Raw genomic sequence first — 20,816 nt, forward strand, 5'->3', positions numbered from 1 at the left:
ACAAATTTCAACATATTTTTTGCTTATTCATCTTGGCATGTTTTTTAATTCTCTACTTTGAGACGCTGACAAAACTGCTGCTCTTTGGAACCCTTTCAATAACATCATACTACTCATTGACGTCAAGACACACGTCCATTCAGACTAATGATTTTTTACTTTTGTATGTATCTCAAACGTTAAACTTGTGTCTCCTGTATTTTGTATTTGGGCGTCCTGCAACTCACAGATTAAGACGCTGCTGACCATGAACCGAAACATCCCTGTTTTTAATCCATCTATTTTTCCCTGCATCTCACTGGAATGCTCAGCATGGAACATACTGATTGAAAAAAGGGCTCTTGTCTCAGTTCAGTGTGATAACAAAAAGAAGACAAACACAGTTGACCCCAGAATTCCTTTTAATGGAAATGCAATCATGCCAGGTCACTTCACAATTACATTTTGTACCAACTGCAGAAGACAATAACAGTACATGTTTATGTTCATCCCTGGACAATTAAAGAACCAAAGAGGAAATTACATGACGTGCACTTGCAGAGGAATACTGATTTCCAATTAGTTCACCATGCAAACAGGAACACACATGACAGGAGAGTTTCCACTAAAAGGTTTTGAGTTCAGTCTCTGGCAACAGGATTCAGACAATAAATTACACACATGGATGACAGGAATCAGGGAGTTACTGTCTGTGAACGCCAACATTAAAAGTCCTTTGAAGGAGCGGCTTGGTTTTTGAGTTTCTGTCGGTCATGAAGACCAACAGAAAAGAAAAGTCCGACACAGGCGGAGGCAGGTTACAGGAGAGGAGGGGAGGGGAAGTGGTTACTAATGTCCTTTGATGAAGTTCAAGGCACCAACACAACTCTCATGGTGTTGGTGTAACCGGAACCGGGGCGCCAGCCGGTAACAACAAGGGCCACATCACCGGACTTGAAGAATTTGCGGTGCTTGCCTGTGGAAAGAGGAGAGAGGTGTTAGTGACAAACATAAAGCCTGGCGATGGGATTTTCACCCTCCTAATAGTTTACTTTACTGTTAAAAGTCCTCTTATTTGAGTTTAACAGAACAGAACACATCAGCACTCACCGACTTCCAGGGCAAAGTTCACACGCAGGTCAACGTCCTCGGCCCAGACGTCGTTAGCAGCCTTGGTGTAGAGCACAGGGTAGATACCGCGGTACAGGTGGGCCTGGCGGGCGGTCTGACCACAGCGGGTCACAGCAATGATGGGGGCGCGTGGCCTGTATCTTGATAGCATGTGAGCAGACCTGCACGTAACAGGTACAAATTATTATAAAGAAAAAATATTTCAGTAAAAAAAACAAACAAACAAAATCTTACACCTGCAGTAACTGATTCTCTGAAAACAATCTGAAAAACACCAATGTTCACTTTTTTAGCTCTAATTTTGGTCTCCACCAACTCCAGAGGGAAATGTTCACCAGCCAGTTGTCTGCTGTATGGACCTGGGCAGATATACTGCATAGTTGTCTTTTAGATGAAAACAACTTTTTGAGAGTAAAACAACTAAAAAATGACAATAAAGCAATCGCTATCAAGCTCCAGAGGAACAGGAGAGTCGGGAGGTAATAACTGTGCGACTCCTTTCACATACAAGTAGTTGTGTGATCCAAATAAATATTTATACAGCTGCTTTAATTGTGCCATTATAATTAGGAAATCTGTCCAGCTGACAGTAGTACGTCCTCTCTATCATGTGTTCTGAGGATGAGCTCCCAGATGGAGAGGAATGAACAGGGAGTTAAAATTAACTTGTGAAATGTCAGGGTTCAGATCTCAAAAGGTCACGAGTGGAGCACAGATTGTGAGTGCCGTGAAAGTTGGCACACTTCACAGGAGCCGAGAGCTTGTGCTCGGGAGCGAGTGGAGGCGGAGGGATAGAGAGATATTATAATGCACCAGTGGGCGCCGTGGAAGATATCGTGAGTCAGAGAACTGCAGAGGAGGTTTACAGGATGAACAACTTCTTGGCGTCTCACCTGCCAGACTTGGTGAGCACAATGATGGCGCTGGCGCAGCACTTGAAGGAAGCCTCGACGGCACCGATAGCGACGGACTCTGTGGGGTCGCGGGTCAGATGGGTGATGCGGCGAAGCTCCTCGAACATCTGCCTGTGGAACATGGCTGCCTCGGCTTCACGGGCAATCTGAGCATGTGAAAACAGAAACAAAAAACAAAACAAAACAGATCACAGCAGAGTCAGGCTGCAGTCACACAACAAGTTTTAACTGCAGGAGTTAGTTTGTATTTGAAAAGGACAAAACAAAGGGGCGGTTAACCTCAGTGCAGAGGTCCTCGTACCTGAACGCACACTGAGACATGAAGCTAAACAACAGCGGTGTCCATGATGTCCAGGGACTGTTGCTGTGCACTGCAGATCCTCAGACACATGCTAGTTGAGTAATATGATCACACAGTTAAAGCACAGTGCAAGAAGACAAGAGGAGATGTTTGGTAGCAGATGGACGGAGGGAAGGGCAGGTGCAACAGGATACACAAAGCAAGTCGAACAAATACGAGACAAGCTGTTAGTCAAACCCAAGCTGCTACCAGTGATGTGCTCACAATGAAAACATAACTTACATCACAATGAACAGAAGCATTCCTGCCTTTTATGGACTGTTTATATTGACTGCGCAATTTTGTTTACTTGTTTATTTTTCATGACCTTGAGCATCACTGGAATGTGGATGCAGCATTATGGAACTGATGAAATGATGAGAGCAGATTAACAAGCTGCTTAGATTGCTGGACACTACAAAATGTACATTTCTTGTAAAACGAGCTAAAACATGGATTATTGTGTATTTTCCATGGTCAGTACATGACTAAATCAGACTTATATGACAATTACATGAGCAAAATTCCTCTTCAGATTTTTTTCCCCCTCTTTTAAGTACAATAAGCGGCTTCGGGATTCCACAAAACAGTGAGCCTATATGTATATAAAGCCCTGACAAAGAATGACGAAGAGTGAGAGTGCAAACCAGCACCAATGTGCTGCTTGATCATGTAAATTTAGCAGCTTTTCATCAGATATTTTTCAACAAATTTTAAAAAATGCAACCAAAACATGCAAAAGTACCGGTATGAAGCTGTGAAAGATGCCAACATTGTGCACACAGACACTGACCTCGATATAACACTTAATCAATGGGATCAGTCAGAGGTGCTCTTACCATGTGCTGTGTGCGTACAGCCTCCAGGGGGTAGTCTCCCTTGGCGGTCTCACCACTCAGCATGATGCAGTCGTTGCCGTCCAGCACGGCGTTGGCGACATCGCTGGCCTCGGCGCGAGTAGGGCGAGGTTTCTTGGTCATGCTTTCCAGCATCTGAGGAGAAACAACAAGACTCCCTGATACTCTTTTCTTCTTAAAAATGTCTTCCACAACAGTTTCCTACTGCCGATGCCACAGACCTGTGTGGCACAGACGATGGGCTTGCCGATCCTGTTGCACCTGCCAGTCATCATCTTCTGGGCAATGAAGACCTTCTCTGTTGGGATTTCAATGCCCAGGTCTCCACGGGCAACCATGATGCCATCACTAGCCTCCAGGATCTCATCGAATCTAACAGGCAAAAACACAGATAATCAGTTTAACAGCTGTCCAAAGATCAAGATCTGTGGAGACTCGTGTGATCGCTGGGAATCCACCCACCTGCGCACGCCCTCATGGTTCTCTAGCTTGCTGATGATCTTGATGTCCTTGCCCTTCTCTCCCAGCACTTTCCTGACAGCGTGAACGTCAGCGGCCTTACGGATGAAGGAGGCGAAGACCATGTCAACACCCTGCTCCACACCGAACTGCAGGTCCTTAATGTCCTTCTCAGACACAGCAGGCAGGTCGACAGCAGCTCCGGGCAGGTTGACGCCCTTCTTGCTGCCCAGCATACCGCCATTCTCAATGTCACACATCAGGTAGTTGCTGCCTTAAGACGCACAGAATGAGGAGAAACTTCAGTTCCAGCAGTAAGCAGAAAGGTGAACGCAAAATCTGCATGAAAGACAGACTGGAGGAGCCAAATGGTTCGATGGCTGTTTTGTCTTACCAATTTCTTTAACCTTCAGGGAAATCAGACCGTCATCAATGTAGACGTGGCTTCCGGTCTGCACAACCTTGGTGATGTTCTTGTAGTCGAGCCACAGAACTTTCTCATCGCAATTCTCCATGAACTGGTCATCCAGTGTGAGCTTGATGGTTTCGCCCTTCTTGAGCTCAACCTCAGCTGTGCCACTCTAAACAAGACCAGGGAGAGACAGCCTGGTCATTCTCAATTATGTGTGCAATAAATTTAAAAAAAGGCCTCATTGGTATCTTAATTAATACGGAATCTGGGGAGGACTCACGCCCTTGATAAGTCCGGTCCTGATTTCTGGTCCCTTGGTGTCCAGAGCGATGGCCACTGGTCTGTATTCAGCAGATCCTGGGCCGAAGCTCTCAGCTGCCTCACGGACATTCTTGATGGTCTCAGCATGGTACTGTATGATGTTGGGTGTTAAACAAATGTTAATGTTTGACAGCGTCATTGATTTTTGTAAATATCTGCTCATTCTGAATTTGATGCAGCAACACATTTCAAAACGTGTTGGGAAAAGTTTGGACAGGAGCAACAAAAGGCTGGGAGAGTTGTGGAACGCTCCAAAAACACCTGTTTGGATCAATCCACAGGTAAACAGGTTGATTGGTAACAGGTGATAGTATCATGATTGAGTATGAAAGGAGCATCCTGGAAAGGCTCAGTCGTTCATAAGCGAGGATATAGCGAGGTTCACCACTTTGTGAACACATGATCGTATAAAGGATGTTACTACATGGGCTCAGGAACACTTTGTGAAACTGTTGTTGTTAAACACAGTTCATCTCTAAATGATCTGATGATGAAATGACTTTTTTGGGATAGTAGCTGTATTATTAAGTCATAATATCTTGTTTTACTTAAGTGGAGAAAATCTTATCTCTAAATGTGTCACATTTTTACATAACTATATGTAGTAAATGTCGTCTAACAGCTGCAACACACATTTAGCACATGACATTGTTCAGTTTGACTGTGCATAAATAGCTGCTCACAGACTATCGGGTCTTAAGTGAATAGTTTCCAAAACATTTGAGTTGTAGTCTTAAAGTGGGGCTTTGACAAGTTAAATGAAATACTTCTGTCTGTCTACAGCTAAGGATCTTGTCATATATACCACATGCAAAAACACAGAATATCACAGTCTAATATATGACTTCGGTCGACTGAGGACAGTTGACAGCGTTGACAATAATGAACAGTGGTTTCACTACATGCCTTCTACTCATACTGTTCCTGTAAAGCTGACCTCAGAGGAGACCTATTTATAGGACTGGCAACTGACACGCCAATGAGACAGAGGTCAAATCTATTTTGCCCTGCTCATAACAAACCCTATGTCCACTTTGTTGTGATTTTCTGGAGTTATGATGATCAATTTCATCTTTTTTTGTTGCTGAAACCCCGGCAGTGCTGAGTGATCACACCACTGCACAGACAAGTCAAGAAGTCAAAAGCCACCCGGAGAGTTGAGTTACAGTGAGGAAAAAAAGCACTGCTGTTAACCTTTGAAGATCCCAAATATCAACTGCGGGTTTTCACACTACAGCTGATGATAGATTTGATGGGTCATCCACTCAGGTGACAGTGAAAAAGGTAAAGAGGCATGACTTTTAAAGGCGAGGGGTCAGTAGTATAGGGTGGGCCGTAAAGTTGGCTTGCTCGCCAAATCACAAGCTGCATCACAGACCCGGCCCTGAGGGGGCAAGTCCAAGCTCACAGATCACATTACAGGCACAGACAGTTAGTCTACCGCAAGAGTAATGTCACACTGGTGTCAGAGGTAGCCGTAAAGGGTAAATCTGCACTGAGTCATGTGTAGAGGGTAAAGAAACTACTGCTCTGCTGCCATGTGCAGGTTTGAACTCACAAACATGTTGCACTTCTGCACACACAAACGTTTTGGATTCGACAGCCACTGCTAAATCACCAGCTTTGGGATTATGCAGTGCAACAGGCTGCAAGGTTTTCTGACTCACTTCATGTGTGCCATGAGAGAAGTTCATTCTTGCAATGTTCATCCCAGCCTTGATCATTTCCTTGGCCATCTCCACAGATCGGGAGGCAGGTCCTGCATTGAGACAGGTGAATGATTTTACAGAGAACCACTGAGCTACATATAAAGTTTATAATGTCATGTGGATGTTTCAAATTTTGATAGAATTAGATAACATTTGAATAAAGTTTGTAACAAAGTCATGGGTTTGTTAATGAGTCTGACCGATTGTGCAGATGATGCCGGTGTTGCGAGACACAGCAGGTTCAGAGTCAATGTCCAGCAGGCACATGTGCTCAATGAAGGTGTCCGCCATGGCAGCGTGCAGCTGCTGGGTGTGGATGATGGAAGAGCCCATATCCTTTGACTGTGACATGACTGGATCTGTGTCTGCAGGAAAAGTCCTGTGGAGACAGAGGAGGAAACAAGTGCGATGATCGATTTGTACCTGACAGCCCTACCTCTGATGTCTATTTACCTATGATAATTATACAACCCTGATTCCAAAAACTCTAGGACGCCGTGTAGAACGTAGATAAGAACAGAATGCAATCATTTGATAACAACTGTGTTCACTGAAGTGTTCCTGATTCCATGTTGTAATCTCCTTTATAAAATCATGTGTTCACAAAGTGGCAAACCTTGCTCCATCCTCGTCTGTGAACGACTTTCGAGGATGTCCCTTTCATACCCAATCATGACACTATCACCTGTTTACCTGTGGAATGTTCCAAACAGGTGTTTTTGAAACGTTCCACAACTTTTCCAGTCTTTTTTCCAGTCTCTTTTGCTCCTGTCTTAACTTTGAAATGTGTTGCTGCATCAAATTCAGAATAAGCAGATATTTACAAAAATCTATGAAGATGATGTGGTCAAACATTAAATATGTTGTCTTTATTTCAGCATCCCCACTTTTTTGGAATCAGGATTGCAGGTTATAAGGTTATATGGGAGATTTTTTCTTGTTATGGACCATAAACAGAAGACAGTGCAGGTAAATACTTTGAGTTTGGTGACACAAAGGCTTCTGAAACTCACAACCAAGAACTTTATATAGAAGCTACATAAGCGTCCCAAATTATCACATAAATGTGAGTACATGAGGAAATAATAGTCAAAGAAAAGTAAATGAGAAACTATAGAAAGATTCTTTCTTTCTTATAATAAGGGGTGACCTCTCCATGAATTCACTAAAGTCTCCACCAGTGGAGAGTGACCGTGCAAACTGACCGAACGGCCTGTGCATAAAGCAACAGTATGTGCCTGCCTGACTGCACTCTCCACATTCCAGCGGGAGTTTATGCGCAGCTGAAGAAGAGGAGCTGGCCACTTCTGACCGAGGCTGAAGATAACTCATACACACAAAGACTTAACTCCAGAGCTTCAGGAGGGAGCTGAAAAACATGATTTGTGCTGCCTGAGTGCAATGCTGTTTAAGAGTCCAAACTATGCACATTAAAAGGACAGAGCTGAATTATCAGGATTCAGTTTACAGTCGGCTACAGTAGAGGTATGCAACATGCATGACTGATATGTGCCCTCTGCCAGGGCATGGAAATATGGCGTGTGTGCTGGGAAACCACTACAGCCCAGAATACGCCGAAAATAACAGCTGAGGGTAGTAACATATGAGAAAAAAACACCTCAGAACATGACAAAAGGGCTCTGATCTATAGAACTTGCCTAGTCAAAGCAAAATTTCTGAATAATGCAGTCTACAAAAGCTCCACGTAATTAAGTCACAGCTAATTACTAAAAATGAATCATTACGCAATTGAGTAACAGGTCATACATTAGGCTGCTATTTATTTCATTAAGTGGTTATTTCATTTCTCACTTTTCTGTCTACCTATTTGTCAGTGAGGACATCTAGACTGTCAATATTCAGATAAGAAAGGCCAAACTTTCTTCATGCCGAGGAAGGAAAATTACAGCAGTGCAAGAAGCAGAGCAGAGATGTGGGATGAGAGCAGCATGCAGAAAAATAATAAAATAGATATAAGGAACAAATAAAGAAGTTACACTGTGCATTAAGGAGCTGTGTGTGCAAAACCAGTGGAGCACTCTCCTGATAGTCCATATCAAAGTGCCTTTTTAGATACAGTACATGTGAATTGTATATATTATTTCAATACAATCTATGCGCAATTATAATGAAATAACTGTAAATATTAGGTATGTTAGTAAGTGTTCTAAGAAGAAGTTTGTTCAGTGACTTTGACTTTGAAAAAACATTATAGGAAATGTTCCTCTAATTTAAATTCAGTTAAAACTAATACAGAATCGTCTCTCTCTGTGATAAAGCTGAATCTACTTGCTGTTACTCACCTACTGGGTAAACTTTGCAAGGACGAAGGCGCCACTGGTTCTGCTGGGACGACACTTTTTATCCCCCTCACCAGCCGGGACTACTTTCCTGTGTGAACGGCGGCACAGGATATAGTCCGCGACAGTGGCGGTGCGATTGACCGTTTGGACGGCGAGCTGAACGAACATTTTTCACATGGAAGATATTTTCCATATGTAATTGTCAAACCCAGAGTCAGATTTCTTACTCGATTCGCAGAAGTTCAACAATATTGAGGGAGGATACAGCGCAGGTACGAGTGTTGTTCGCCTGACCAATCACAAAGCGCTCTGCTGATGCTTAAACATGAGCCTCGGCTGGACCCGAGCCTTAACTTCTGAACTACAGGATGACCTTTTGACTGTAATTTGCGAAGTGCTGCTTTTTCTGATCTAGCTTATGTTCTTTAATTAGTAGTATTAAAGATTTTTATGGCTTTTAATTCACTTCTCCTGTATATTGTTTATCTCAAGGACCAAGCAGTTATTTCATTTTTTGTGTTAGTAATTTGTGTATTGAAATATTCGATGATCTTTGTGAATGGCAACACAAATATGGTTTTAAAAAGCTTTCACAGGCAAAATCATAATATTGGTATTACATGGGCTACTTGTGAGGTAGCCCATGTTTCCTTAGTTTAAACGCAGTATTTACACTAACCTACTGTCCTGAGTTGTACTTGAACTCTAAATACAAACTAGAATTCTGTTAAAGTTCTTTAAAAATGAGCACATTGAAAAAAGTATTGAGAGTGTGAGATCTCAATTTTCTCTTCATGTGAAGACTTTTGATGAGTTCATGAATACAAAAACATTCATACTTTTCATTTGGCTTCCTTCCCAGGACACACTGTCCTCGACATTGTGCAAAATCTAGTAAGAAATATTCTTCATTTGTTAAGATCCCACATTGATCACATGCACGCCTGGTCTAACAAATTCAGAATAAAAAACTACTTCAGGACTTAATCTTTAATTCAGCCTTGTTTTGTTTTTGTCTTCTTTTTATCGATATGCATTTAATTTTTCTTTATTTATTATTGATTTCTCCATATCTTGACAATTTTCTCCTCCTTTTATGGTTGCACTGTGATCTCTCATTTTGAAACTAAAAAAAAATCATCTCCTTTACTTCTTCTTTGGCACGTTAGACTTCATGTCACACTGTTTGACAGGCAGGGCTGCTCTGTTTCATGATCTCAGCAGGGGTGGAACTGTGTCTGCATTCCTGCAGCATGATATGACGGCCCAAATGCATTCACTTAGAGCTTGATATACAGTAATTGTCTTCCAAAATGAGAACAAAGGTGCAGCCAAGCTGAAAATTACTTGCACAGGAGGATATGACACCTGAAGAGCTAGAATCAGAAACAGAATCAGGTTTATTGCCAAGTAGGTTGTCAAATACAAGGAATTTGCCTCGATATTTGGTGCATAACAATAAACATAGTGTGTGAAAATAAAAAAGACAAAAAGCAAGTAGTGCAAAAGGTGCGCAACGTACAGAGAAATCCAGGAGATGTGTTATATGTCAGAAGCAACAGTAGATGCTTGCAGAGATTCAAACTTAATATCAACCTGCTGAGATATTATGCAGATGCATACATGCACACATTACATTCATTCAGGTATAGTAACACATGACACACTTTTCCCAAAAATAGGCTTGAAACCCAAACTGCATATCTGGTTGTCATTCTGCCAAAGTATGTTGTATATGTATATATAGTTTAGCCATGTCTAGCTTCATGTAGCATGTAGAACACAGTGTACCACGCCGTAAAAGTAGATGTGTCATGTGCCAAGTTAAACATGCACTCAACAGCCACTTCATGAGGGACACTTGTTGCATCTAATTTAAAAGGTCTCTCTGAAATACTGCCTTTACAAAGATGATGATGTTCAGTTGTGATTGACACCGTCACAGATTTATGGATTTAACTGCATGAGGCTGTAGTTTGCAGTAGCGTTGAACTGGACTGCATTATATTGAGAGGTGTTAATATTTTGTCCACCCTATTTACATACATGAGAGGGTCAGAATACTAGAAATACCTTTAAATATGGTGCACTCCAGTACAACAGCAGCACCCACCCAGACCTCAATAATAAACATGAAGTAGAATTATCACCTTTCAGACAGTCTCAGCAAAAACTGAATCATTGAAAGAAGTGTACCATTGGCTGGTGAGTGTATTTGTGCACTCTCCTCGCTATTATTCAAGAGAAGCTAAACACACGGTCTCAGCCCTCCTCAGAGATAAACTCATGTACTTCATCTACTGATAGGGGCACTCTTTTCTTTTTTTGGCCCAGCCACATTTCTTTCATTAATTAAAAAAAAAGGAAAGATGATTTGTCCATATATTTGTTACTATATATAAATTGGAGGGGGAGGCTCAGGTTTGCTCTTCTGCTGCAACAAAAAATGGCAATTAGCCAACCTGAACTCACAAAACCTAAATATAAAGGTAACCTTAAAAACATCCTTAACTGGATGAGAGAGCTGCAGCAAGATTGAAGAGCTTAGGTTTAAAACAACAAAACAATTTGTAAAAATTAATATAAACTCTGTAGTTGTTTACAAGGCTGTTAAACAAGAAAAAAATCAATAAATTGTACAATATTTCATCAGGACCAACCGTATGTGTCATTTCCAACTCCTAAATATTCTTGCAGCCTGCAGAAGCTTTGAGGCAGAAATGTGACTCCAAACTGACTTTTATCCACCTCCCGTCCGTTTAAAGATGAATGTACAAACCTAAAATGTGAAAGCTGGATAAGAGCTGCAGAGAATTCTAGTCAAAAGATCAATTAAACAATAAATCATTCTTTTAAAATGACATCCGATGGTCTCAGCTCTCAGTTCACCTGTGTTAGTAACATCAAAATATTTTAACTGTCTAATCGTTCATATGCTAATACATGGTGCAACAGGTAAATACTTGCACAGCTCAAAATGATTTTCCTTCTTATTTCACATCTAATTCCCCTGTATGTTAATTACACACCCTTGTCGCGCCCTACATCCATACTCCATATTGTCTCTAATAAGGTGGTTTTGAGTCTGGAGTGTTTTCACACAGCTTGCATACTAAACCTGCTTCATTTTTGAGCCTGCTGGTGATGGACACTACTTTCCCACAATGCACTGCGGAAAGGAAAAGAAGGCATCAGTCACAGCTGCAAAACGCAAAAACAAACTGAAGATGTCAGCAAAACTGCACTTAGAATGATATGTGTGAGAACGTTTTGATATCTAATCATGATGTTTAATTGCCAGTGACATTGCCAAAGTCAGTCGGATGTTTTTGAGACAATCAGTGTTTAGTGTGAAACAGACACACTGTCTCTCTCTCAACAACAGCTCTCTCTTGTGGACAGCTGGTTTAATTGTCCTGAGCTGCTGAGTGAGAACATCAACAGGTCACATTTACGGAGGTGGATATGCATTCTAATGTTTTCAATAGAGGTGTTAAGTCATGGCTAAGCTGTACGTCTTTATCTGTATTGTATTTTTATTTTCCTTTTTTGTCTTCTCTGTATTTCAACTTTTAAAAAATCCTCTTGTAGACAGTGCATCTGGTGCTTGTGCATAACAGTGTGTGCAGTCCCAATACTGGTACTTAGGTCAGTGTAACAAAGAATTAAACTTAATAAGACTCTTTGGCTGCACCACATGTTCAAACTGGTTTTAAATTCTGTGCAAACTCCTTTTTTTCTGTAACGTGAATCTAATTCAGATGTTATGTTTGTGCATTTGACTTGTGCTTGTTTGTCTGTATGACGTTATGCGCTCTCTGATTTTCTGTCTGGCTGTGATCATCAAATAAAAAATGTAAATAAAGATAGAGAGAGAGCCTGATCTAATTAGCCTGTTTAAATGAAGGATTTACCAACTTTATTTATTTCAGTTCACTTCCTGATAATTCTTCATATTGACCATTTGGTGTCTACAGCAGCTGCAGTTATTGTATAATGCTTGGTTGCTCTTTCTTTATCATGTGGGTCTGACGGATAAAGTTATGATACGCCAGTAGGTGTATAAAATGAGAAGGGGTGGATGCAACAACACAAAAACAGCACAATATAACACAATATAAATCAGTACCCCTGCAACAAATACAGGCTTTGTTGAGCTTGTAATGTCACTCACTACCCAGGCAACGATTTCAGCTGCTTTCTATTCGATTGTTTTATATATTATTGTTCATGCAAAGCCTTGAAGATGACAGCATGCAGAAAGGGGGCTCATGATATTGTGCCCACCCACTATAAATAAACACACAACAAACACCCGTGCATGCCTAAGTGGATTACCCTGAGAAAAGCACTTGTTGAGAGAAGATTTGCACAGATGTATGCAGTCCTAGAAGTGTCTAATCTGGCCAGACTGCAGAGCAGCAGGCGACGGCTAACAAGGGTAACTGCCGATTAAGGTCAGACTGCAGCACAGCAGGCAGACAGGAAGACTAATAAATGCCAAACATCACCCGTATCACTATCCTTCAACTCTGCCACCTGGGAACTTTGTTGTCACCACAGTCTTAAAACTGATTCATGAACCTGACTCTACAAGAGTCTGGAGGATAGTATGATACATAGCTTTGTTTTTCTCCTCTGTCACTGAGGAATATATCAGACAGGCTGTGGAAAAGATGGCACTCATATCACACATGCAGGATGGAGATACTGTGCATAAAAAGCATGGGCTTAAAGCCCCAGGAGCTGCAGGTCTCATCCTCATCCTCTCCTCTGTCTGGACCAGGTTCAGCTGATCAGGCTGTCAGTATCTGCAGCCAATCACGTGACGCTGAAGTCCGCCGCTGAACATGTGGGACTTCCTGCTGCTCCAAACCAGAGGGGGAGAGGACGGCCAGGCACACAACAGCCAGCCGAACCAACAAACACAGACATTCACTGTTTTTGGGGTCACGTATGGACATGAGATTTTCCTTTTTGCTGTTGTTATATATCATTGCTTTGTTTGCTCAATGGGAATATGTGGAAACTAAAAGTTTTTCTCTGGAAGGAAAGGTAAGAATAGTTTTTTTAATTTATTTTTTTTGGCTATGTGTCATCTGCATCATTATTACCAAACATGTTTCTGTCTTCATGTCTCTGAAGAAAATAATCTTGGCAATGAAAATATATTTTAAATTGTGAAGAAGATGCAGAGAGTGATGTGTTCATATCTGCATGTTGTTGAGGTAAAGCTGAACTAATGAAGCCACATATGTTTTTCCAGCACGGTGTTTAATTGTGGAGGGAACAGACTGCTGATTGTTGCTGAAGAAGTGGCAAAGAGCCGAACACATGGTGAGTCTAGAAGCTCCAAATTTCCCTCTCTCTCATTCAGATTACATTCTTAATATCACACAGTCTGGGTATGATTTTAGGGTAGTAAGTTTGTTTGTATTGACAGATGATAGACCTCTTTTTATTGATTTGTTTGATTAGTTGGTCGGAATTTATCTGCAACAATTACTAATGGATGAAGTGGGTTTAAATCATTTTTTAGACAGAAATTCACTTGTTTGGGCTTCTGTTCGTTTCTAAATTGGAATATGTGCTTTTTTTTCTTTCTTACTCTACTGCAGTATTAAATTCACTATCTTTGGGTTTTGTATGTACGTCGTGCACATGTGTGAAAACCAGCGGCAGCACGGCCAGCTGACTTTGTTTGGGTGGACAGCAGGAACACATTAGCTGTGTGGATCTTTTGAGTAACACTTCGTCCCATTAACCCGACAGGAGACTGAGCGTGAGCAGTGGACAGACAGCCAAACTGATGAGGACAGTGACACAGAGGACACCCTGTGTGGAATCAATGTAAGCATTACTCTGAATATTATTTTAGCACAATCCTAATTATCGTCATACACTTGAGTAAAGACAACTACCTAAAGAAAGATGAAGTTTTGATTAAAAGCAGAAGTTGTCATGTGGTCACTGGGTGTTAGAATGTCAATGCCGTAATGTATGGAGCTAATACAAATATGTAATAGATGGTTTATACCCCTATAATGAAGCTGTAATTTGACTGCATTGTATTGTAATAACTTCTTTATTAGCTATCTTAACTCAAGATCCGTCTGCTCAATTTATTCTGCTGCCTTCAGCAGCATCCTGAATGAATGAAGATTACGAGAGTAAAGAAGTATTCATAAATGTATGAATAAATATGTCATTCATTCATCTAATTAATTTAATTAGAATAAACACTTTGTCCTAATTATATAAAACATGCTTGAAGGAGTAGGAATTATGCTAACACAGTTGCCAAATACATGAATAAACTCTTGAAACTCTTGAAAAGTCCTGATATCTGCTTACAACTACAGTACAATGTTTTATAGTAAGTTATAAACTGTTTATTTATTGTTTATATAAAACTAATAAATGCTACATAGAAAATAGAGGTCAATAAGATGATGTGTTACCCACATGTTATATTGTAACACAATATAACATACAAAAGCACACACATCCAAACATGATAAATATCATGCGAAAACCAGATAAATGGAGGCTGCATACTAGCTGATGTACGTATAATGTCAATATTTTTGAGGACTTTATTGTGCATTTTTATGCATTATGTTGCTACTACCATGCTGAATCACTTTTTCTCCTCACAATATGCCATAAAAATAATAATAAAAATAGTTTATTTACCTGATGATTCCGTTCTGGTCTATTTAGGTGGTTTAAGTGGTTTATACTGAAAGAGTTCATCCTGCATAACAATTGTAATCACAAGATTCACTATGTTATGTATTTCCTCTCCTTTTGGTTTATAATGTTGTGGTCACATGGCCTGTCATGTGACCCCTTTGGACGGGCACTTGTAAGGTGTGTCTCTGCGTTTTCTTTTTTCATGCCTTGCCTGAAACATCACACGGTGATATAATAACAGCCTTTTTCTCAGCCATTGTTGCAAAACCCTGTGAGTGGTTTAATCCCTCGGCCCCCTGTGGTGCTGAGCTGTTTGGACCATAAGGTAAGTGTGTTAGTGTTTGTCTCCTCAGGAGAGCGGTGCCGCTGACCCGTATCACCACCCCCAGCTGGACTCTGACATAGAGGCAGTCAGGACTTTGTATTCAGACTCTGTCGTCTCTATCAGGTCAGAACATCTTTTCTTATTCAAGGTCTGAGAAGGAAAGGATCTCTGCTGCTTTTCTACATCACATTTCTCCCTCTTTTCCCTCTCCTGCAGGGAGTATGGGTCAATTGATGATGTGGATGTTGACCTAAACATAAATGCCAACTTTTTGAATGTAAGTTGAATTTAAGATACGCTCATTTCAAATGCAATATTTTGGATGTTTGCTGTTGCGGCATCTTGGTCTGTTTAATTACGCTTTTTGGTGTCCACAGGAGGAAGTGGCCAAGGCCTGGAGGATGAATCCATCGGAGCCCATTGTTATCCGTCTGCACTTCTCTCTGTCTCAGTATCTGGACGGACCTGGTGAGCATCGGCACCGCTGCTGCAAAACAAATGCACAATAAGCTTAGACTTACCATAAGTCACTGTGACACCTGATTAGATGATGTTTCTCACCACAGCACCTTCAGTTGAAGTCTTTCAACCATCCAACACTGATAACTTTAGCCTTGGGAAACAGCTACAGAAGTGAGTGTTCATACTAGAATTTTTCTGGAAGAGATGATTTTAAATGCATGTTGTAAAAGGCCTCCTCCACAGACGTCACTACAAACCTTTTACTTCAAACAGGCTATAGATTTTCTATGCTATTTACAGCCCACCCGATCAGCTCTTTATTTCTGTTCCCCAGTATTCTCACAGTCTTCTTGTCTCGGGAATGGAAACATCTGACCAACGAGAACGTCGTAAACCAACAGAAGAGGCGGCAAAGCTGGTTCAGGCCGAGTGGAACCATCAAGAAAGTTCGTGCGAGACTCAGCATCTGGCTCCCCCTACCAAAGTATGAGACAATCCTCCAGTTTAATCATATATTCAACCTGTTCTTGAGTGTCTATTCACTGCTTCCCCACTCACCGTGAGCAGGACCGACGGACTCCAGGAACCTGCCGTGAAAGAAAGGATCATTTTACCAGCAATGAAGCTGAACCGTTTCACGAATCACACGACTTCCTACACCATCAAGAATCCAACAGGAGAGCTCTTCACCTACACTCCCAGCGGAAAGGTGAGGGCTCCCTCTTCAGCTCAGAACACCTCTGCCACATGACCGTGGTGGTGATGTGCCCTTTTACCTGATAAGGTCTGAAAGTGTTTAATAATAGTGTTTGTGTCCCTTCATCCACAGAGGGTGGTGGTGTCAGCGGTGAAGTCAACAGCGCAGCTTAGTACCAAACAGCTGATAGAGCTGCTTTTTTCCTCTCAGGCCATCGGGCACTGCAAGACCACCCCGACTCTGCAGCACGGCTTCTTGGTGCAGGTAAAGCATAAGAAATCAATACTATTATATTTTCTCAGAGAGGGATGGGCCTCTTCCCTGGACCTACCCAGCTGTCACGGAATTGTGGATGCTCGAATTTCCACGTTGGCTGGTATTTATTTGTCAGATACTTTTGTCCAAAGCAATGTACAAATGAAGTGCATCCCAAGCCACAGCAGATCCAGGAGAGTCCTTCATGTAACAACGCTCATTATCACGCTCCAGCTGACACCAGCACAAAAAGGTTGCAGCTGCATGAAAGAACACAGGAGTGAAAAGCAAATGACGTTTGTTTTCTGACAGAGAGAAAGAGACACACGTGTGATTTATGATCTGAGAGAATGTGATTTATGTAGGTATTATCACAACAGAAACCTAAATACTCATTTCTGAAATATAAATATAAATGTATTTCTCATTTAAAATTGCAGCAACAGAGACAAAACAATTAAATAAACTACTCTGACTGTAATTTAATAATAACTGATAATATAATGTAGTTTGTGTTCAACAATGGGCAAGATGAAGTAAAATAATAATTAGAAGAAGAAGAGGAAGAAGTTAATGTATAAATACTTTTATACAATAAAATACCCAATAGCAACAATAATAACAAAATGGTTTATAAGCATAAAAAAATACTGACACAATTCTAACTTCCATTCACGCTCATATGAAGCACACAGTTGGATCATGTATGATGTTTTTTACTGTGTACGCAGGTAATGAGGTACGCTGAGCAGAGACTCCCCACGCTGAATGAATACTGTGTCGTCTGTGATGAGCGACACGTGTTTGAGAATGGCCCGATGTTGAAGGTACACTCCTACAAAGAGATTAGCTGCTGATTTAGATGCTCGTCGACTGAAGACAGCGGTTAACACGTGATCGCTACTCTGCTTTGTGTGTGTTTCTAGCCAGCAGTTTGCACCAGGGAGCTGTGTGTGTTTTCCTTTTATACACTGGGGGTTATGTCTGGAGCTACAGAAGAGGTTGCCACAGGCGCAGAGGTTGGCGACAAGCATGCACACTTTTACAGGCGGTCTGGATGATCCTAATCTAAGAATACTGTATTTCAGCAATGTGTATTCTGCAGGTAGTGGACCTGCTGGTGGCCATGTGCAGAGCTGCCCTTGAGTCTTCACGCAAGAGCATCATATTTGAACCGTACCCTTCTGTTGTTGATCCGTGCAACCCCAAAACCCTGGCCTTTAGTCCAAAGGTATCAGCTGAACAATTCTACTGTAATTCATGACTGACGTGATTTGTATTAAGATAATCATGTCTTTCTTTTATTCTGCAATCATGTATTATTTTGTTGTGACAGCGAAAGAGCTACGACAGGCTGCAGAAAGCTCTGGATAGTGTCTTGTTGGTCCGGAGGATGGCACAGGTGATCTTACAAGATATCTGTCTGAGAATAATCTGAAAGCTGGGGAATGTTTCCTCGACAGCTGCATTAACGCTAGATGGATTAAACCATATTCCATCATATCCAGGGTCCATATTCTGAAATAAAGAAGCAGATGGACAAGATAGACCCTCTCGCTCATCCCTTGCTGCAGTGGTGAGTGACACAATCTAAACTGACCTTTCACTCATATTTTAATCTATTTCATGAACTTGATATGTCATGAATGTCTCTTAGATTCATTTGTGGGTGTGTGTTTGTATGTTTGGCAACAGGATATTAGCAAGCAACAGATCACACATTGTCAAGCTTCCACTGAACAGGGTATGATAGAGTAGTTCACAGTTAAAGTCTGACGTCCAGTTTTACAGCAGCCGTAGTTAATAATTGGCTAAATATCAGATTACGTATGTGTTTTATACTTTACATAACTTTTATTCTGTTGCCGCTCCCTCATCTATTTTTTATGACGTGGTGCACAATAGCAACTTCAGTTCATGCACACGCCCCATCAGTTCCTGCTGGTCAGCAGCCCACCGTCCAAAGAGGCTCGTTTTCAAACTGCCAGGAAACTTTATGGCAGCACCTTCGCTTTCCAGTGGGTAAAATCAAAGCTGTGCAACTAATATAAAACCTTTACATCAACACTATATATATAATCCTTGCTGAATACACTTTGATCCTATTTTCTCTCTTTTCAGCGGTTCCCACATTGAAAACTGGCACTCTATTTTGAGAAATGGGCTGGTTAACGCCTCTTATACAAAATTGCAGGTATGCAAGTATGAGAAAATGAAAAGAGTTTGCATTCTTTGAGTTCTATAAGTAATATAATCCTTTAAATCTAATGTGCTTTCACAGTGCAGATTTCAACAGACTTTCTCAGGTTATTTTTTGTCAGGCTTAGATCACATGTAAAATCTATGAAACCTACGAGGGTTTGAAATTAATTGAAGTGTTAATTTGTTTCAATCTCACATTATTGGCCTGTTTCCTATTCAAGCTTCATGGGGCCGCATACGGGAAAGGCATCTATCTGAGTCCCATTTCAAGCATATCATTTGGATATTCAGGTATGAGTGCACGCGTTTGTCATATTGCTCAACATACAAACTGACCTGTTTATTCAAAGATCACCATTATTGTTTCTGAAACTCGTCCTTCCTCTTTGTTCAGAGATGGGTAAAGGGCGACACCAGATACCCACAAAAGAAGAACTCATAAAGAAACACAGCCAAACAAACAGACTCAAACAGGTAAACTATTATTCACATTTGTCTGCAATTTATGGTTATGGAAAGACATGTTCTTGTTTTTGGAGTCTCATCCTGTATCCTGTCCTCGTCTTAGGAACAGCCGGGTCATGCCAGGTTTCTGCAAAGCAGGAACTTGAACTGCATTGCTCTCTGTGAAGGTACATTTAAGAGCTGTGAGCCATGTTTCGATGGTACAAGGACTGAGTTTGTGGCACTGTTTCATAAAAGTTTACTGTATGTCTTAACAGTGATAACTTCAAAGGACCTTCAAAAACATGGGAACATTTGGGTGTGTCCGATATCTGACCATGTGTGCACACGTTTCCTCTTTGTGTGAGTATTACATGAAGCGGCAGCAGCCTTTCTGCCTATATTTCAGATTTCTACAATGTTCTGCTCTCCTCTCTCTCAGGTATGAGGACGGCCAGGTGGGAGACGTCCACATCAACACTCAGGAAGCCAAGATCCACAGGGAAATTTTACAAGTAATTGCTTCAAAGCTGTGCTGAGGCTTTGAGGCAAGAAAACACTGGCTGAGAATTTGTCTTTGTGTCCTTGTAGCTAAATTCATTATGTTTGGCTTTACTGGTTTGACAATGGTACATAAAACAAGGAGCTGCTTGATATTACTTTTATTTAGCTTTTGTTTTAATAAAAAATGTCAACAAAAAGGAAGGGAAATACTGAAAAACTTAAGAATTTCTTCTTTTGGTTATTAGTTGAAATAATATTAGATGAATGAAACTAGTTGGTTGTGTACTTTTTTCGCCTTATATCTTTATTTTCAGTCTGGTGTAACTTAAAACTGTGTCTACCACCAGTGTCATAGCTCTGTACTTTGAAGGCATAATTTGTACAGTTTTATAAAAACACATTTTTTTTAATAAAGGTTTACAATATTTGCTAATTTTGTATAATAGAGCCAATGTTTTCCTTTTTACTTGTTACTGCAGCTCCAAGATATGTTTGTTATTATGTAATACGTGTGTTGCACCACAAGGTGGAAGTGTAACCAAGAGCAACTACTCTGAGGGCTTTTTTGTTGCTAACACAGAGATAATAAAGCCCCGTATAATTCTAAATGTCTGCAAGTAGAGAGTGCTTCAGATGTTTGAATTAGACGGATATTGTGAGCACATTCAAAACTTGGGTGCTGACGTGAGCCTGTGTTATATTCTGCTGCACTAGTCAACTGCACATAACACGCCAGATGTGTCACGTGCTTTATACTAAACAAACCTCACACAAAGAAGATGGAGAGTTTCGTGGCACATTCAGTA

General features: G+C 41.0%; 2 protein-coding genes across 2 annotated transcripts; one reads left to right on the top strand and one right to left on the bottom strand.

Moving 5' to 3' along the window:
- Positions 1 to 383: 383 nt before the first annotated feature.
- Positions 384 to 8,447, bottom strand: LOC121607594 (pyruvate kinase PKM-like). Its single transcript, XM_041938488.1, has 11 exons — positions 8,426 to 8,447; positions 6,323 to 6,501; positions 6,081 to 6,172; positions 4,373 to 4,504; positions 4,075 to 4,261; positions 3,684 to 3,954; positions 3,443 to 3,593; positions 3,204 to 3,356; positions 2,004 to 2,170; positions 1,090 to 1,271; positions 384 to 955 (listed from the first exon to the last, which is right to left on the bottom strand). The coding sequence occupies exons 2-11, from the start codon at positions 6,471 to 6,473 to the stop codon at positions 849 to 851; spliced, it is 1,593 nt and encodes a 530-aa protein (XP_041794422.1). The 5' UTR covers positions 6,474 to 6,501; positions 8,426 to 8,447; the 3' UTR covers positions 384 to 848.
- Positions 8,448 to 13,150: 4,703 nt separating this feature from the next.
- LOC121607733 (protein mono-ADP-ribosyltransferase PARP6-like) lies at positions 13,151 to 20,045 on the top strand. Its single transcript, XM_041938675.1, has 22 exons — positions 13,151 to 13,228; positions 14,198 to 14,275; positions 15,475 to 15,569; positions 15,663 to 15,723; positions 15,824 to 15,914; positions 16,013 to 16,079; positions 16,243 to 16,392; positions 16,476 to 16,617; positions 16,738 to 16,869; positions 17,592 to 17,687; positions 17,787 to 17,879; positions 17,966 to 18,091; positions 18,197 to 18,262; positions 18,369 to 18,436; positions 18,556 to 18,604; positions 18,766 to 18,878; positions 18,982 to 19,054; positions 19,284 to 19,353; positions 19,457 to 19,536; positions 19,631 to 19,694; positions 19,785 to 19,869; positions 19,949 to 20,045. Exons 1-22 carry the CDS (start codon positions 13,151 to 13,153, stop codon positions 20,043 to 20,045), a joined length of 1,974 nt encoding a protein of 657 aa, XP_041794609.1.
- Positions 20,046 to 20,816: the final 771 nt, after the last annotated feature.

The sequence above is a fragment of the Chelmon rostratus genome, chromosome 6, assembly GCF_017976325.1.
Source record: "Chelmon rostratus isolate fCheRos1 chromosome 6, fCheRos1.pri, whole genome shotgun sequence".
NCBI classification, from domain to species: Eukaryota; Metazoa; Chordata; class Actinopteri; order Chaetodontiformes; family Chaetodontidae; genus Chelmon; species Chelmon rostratus.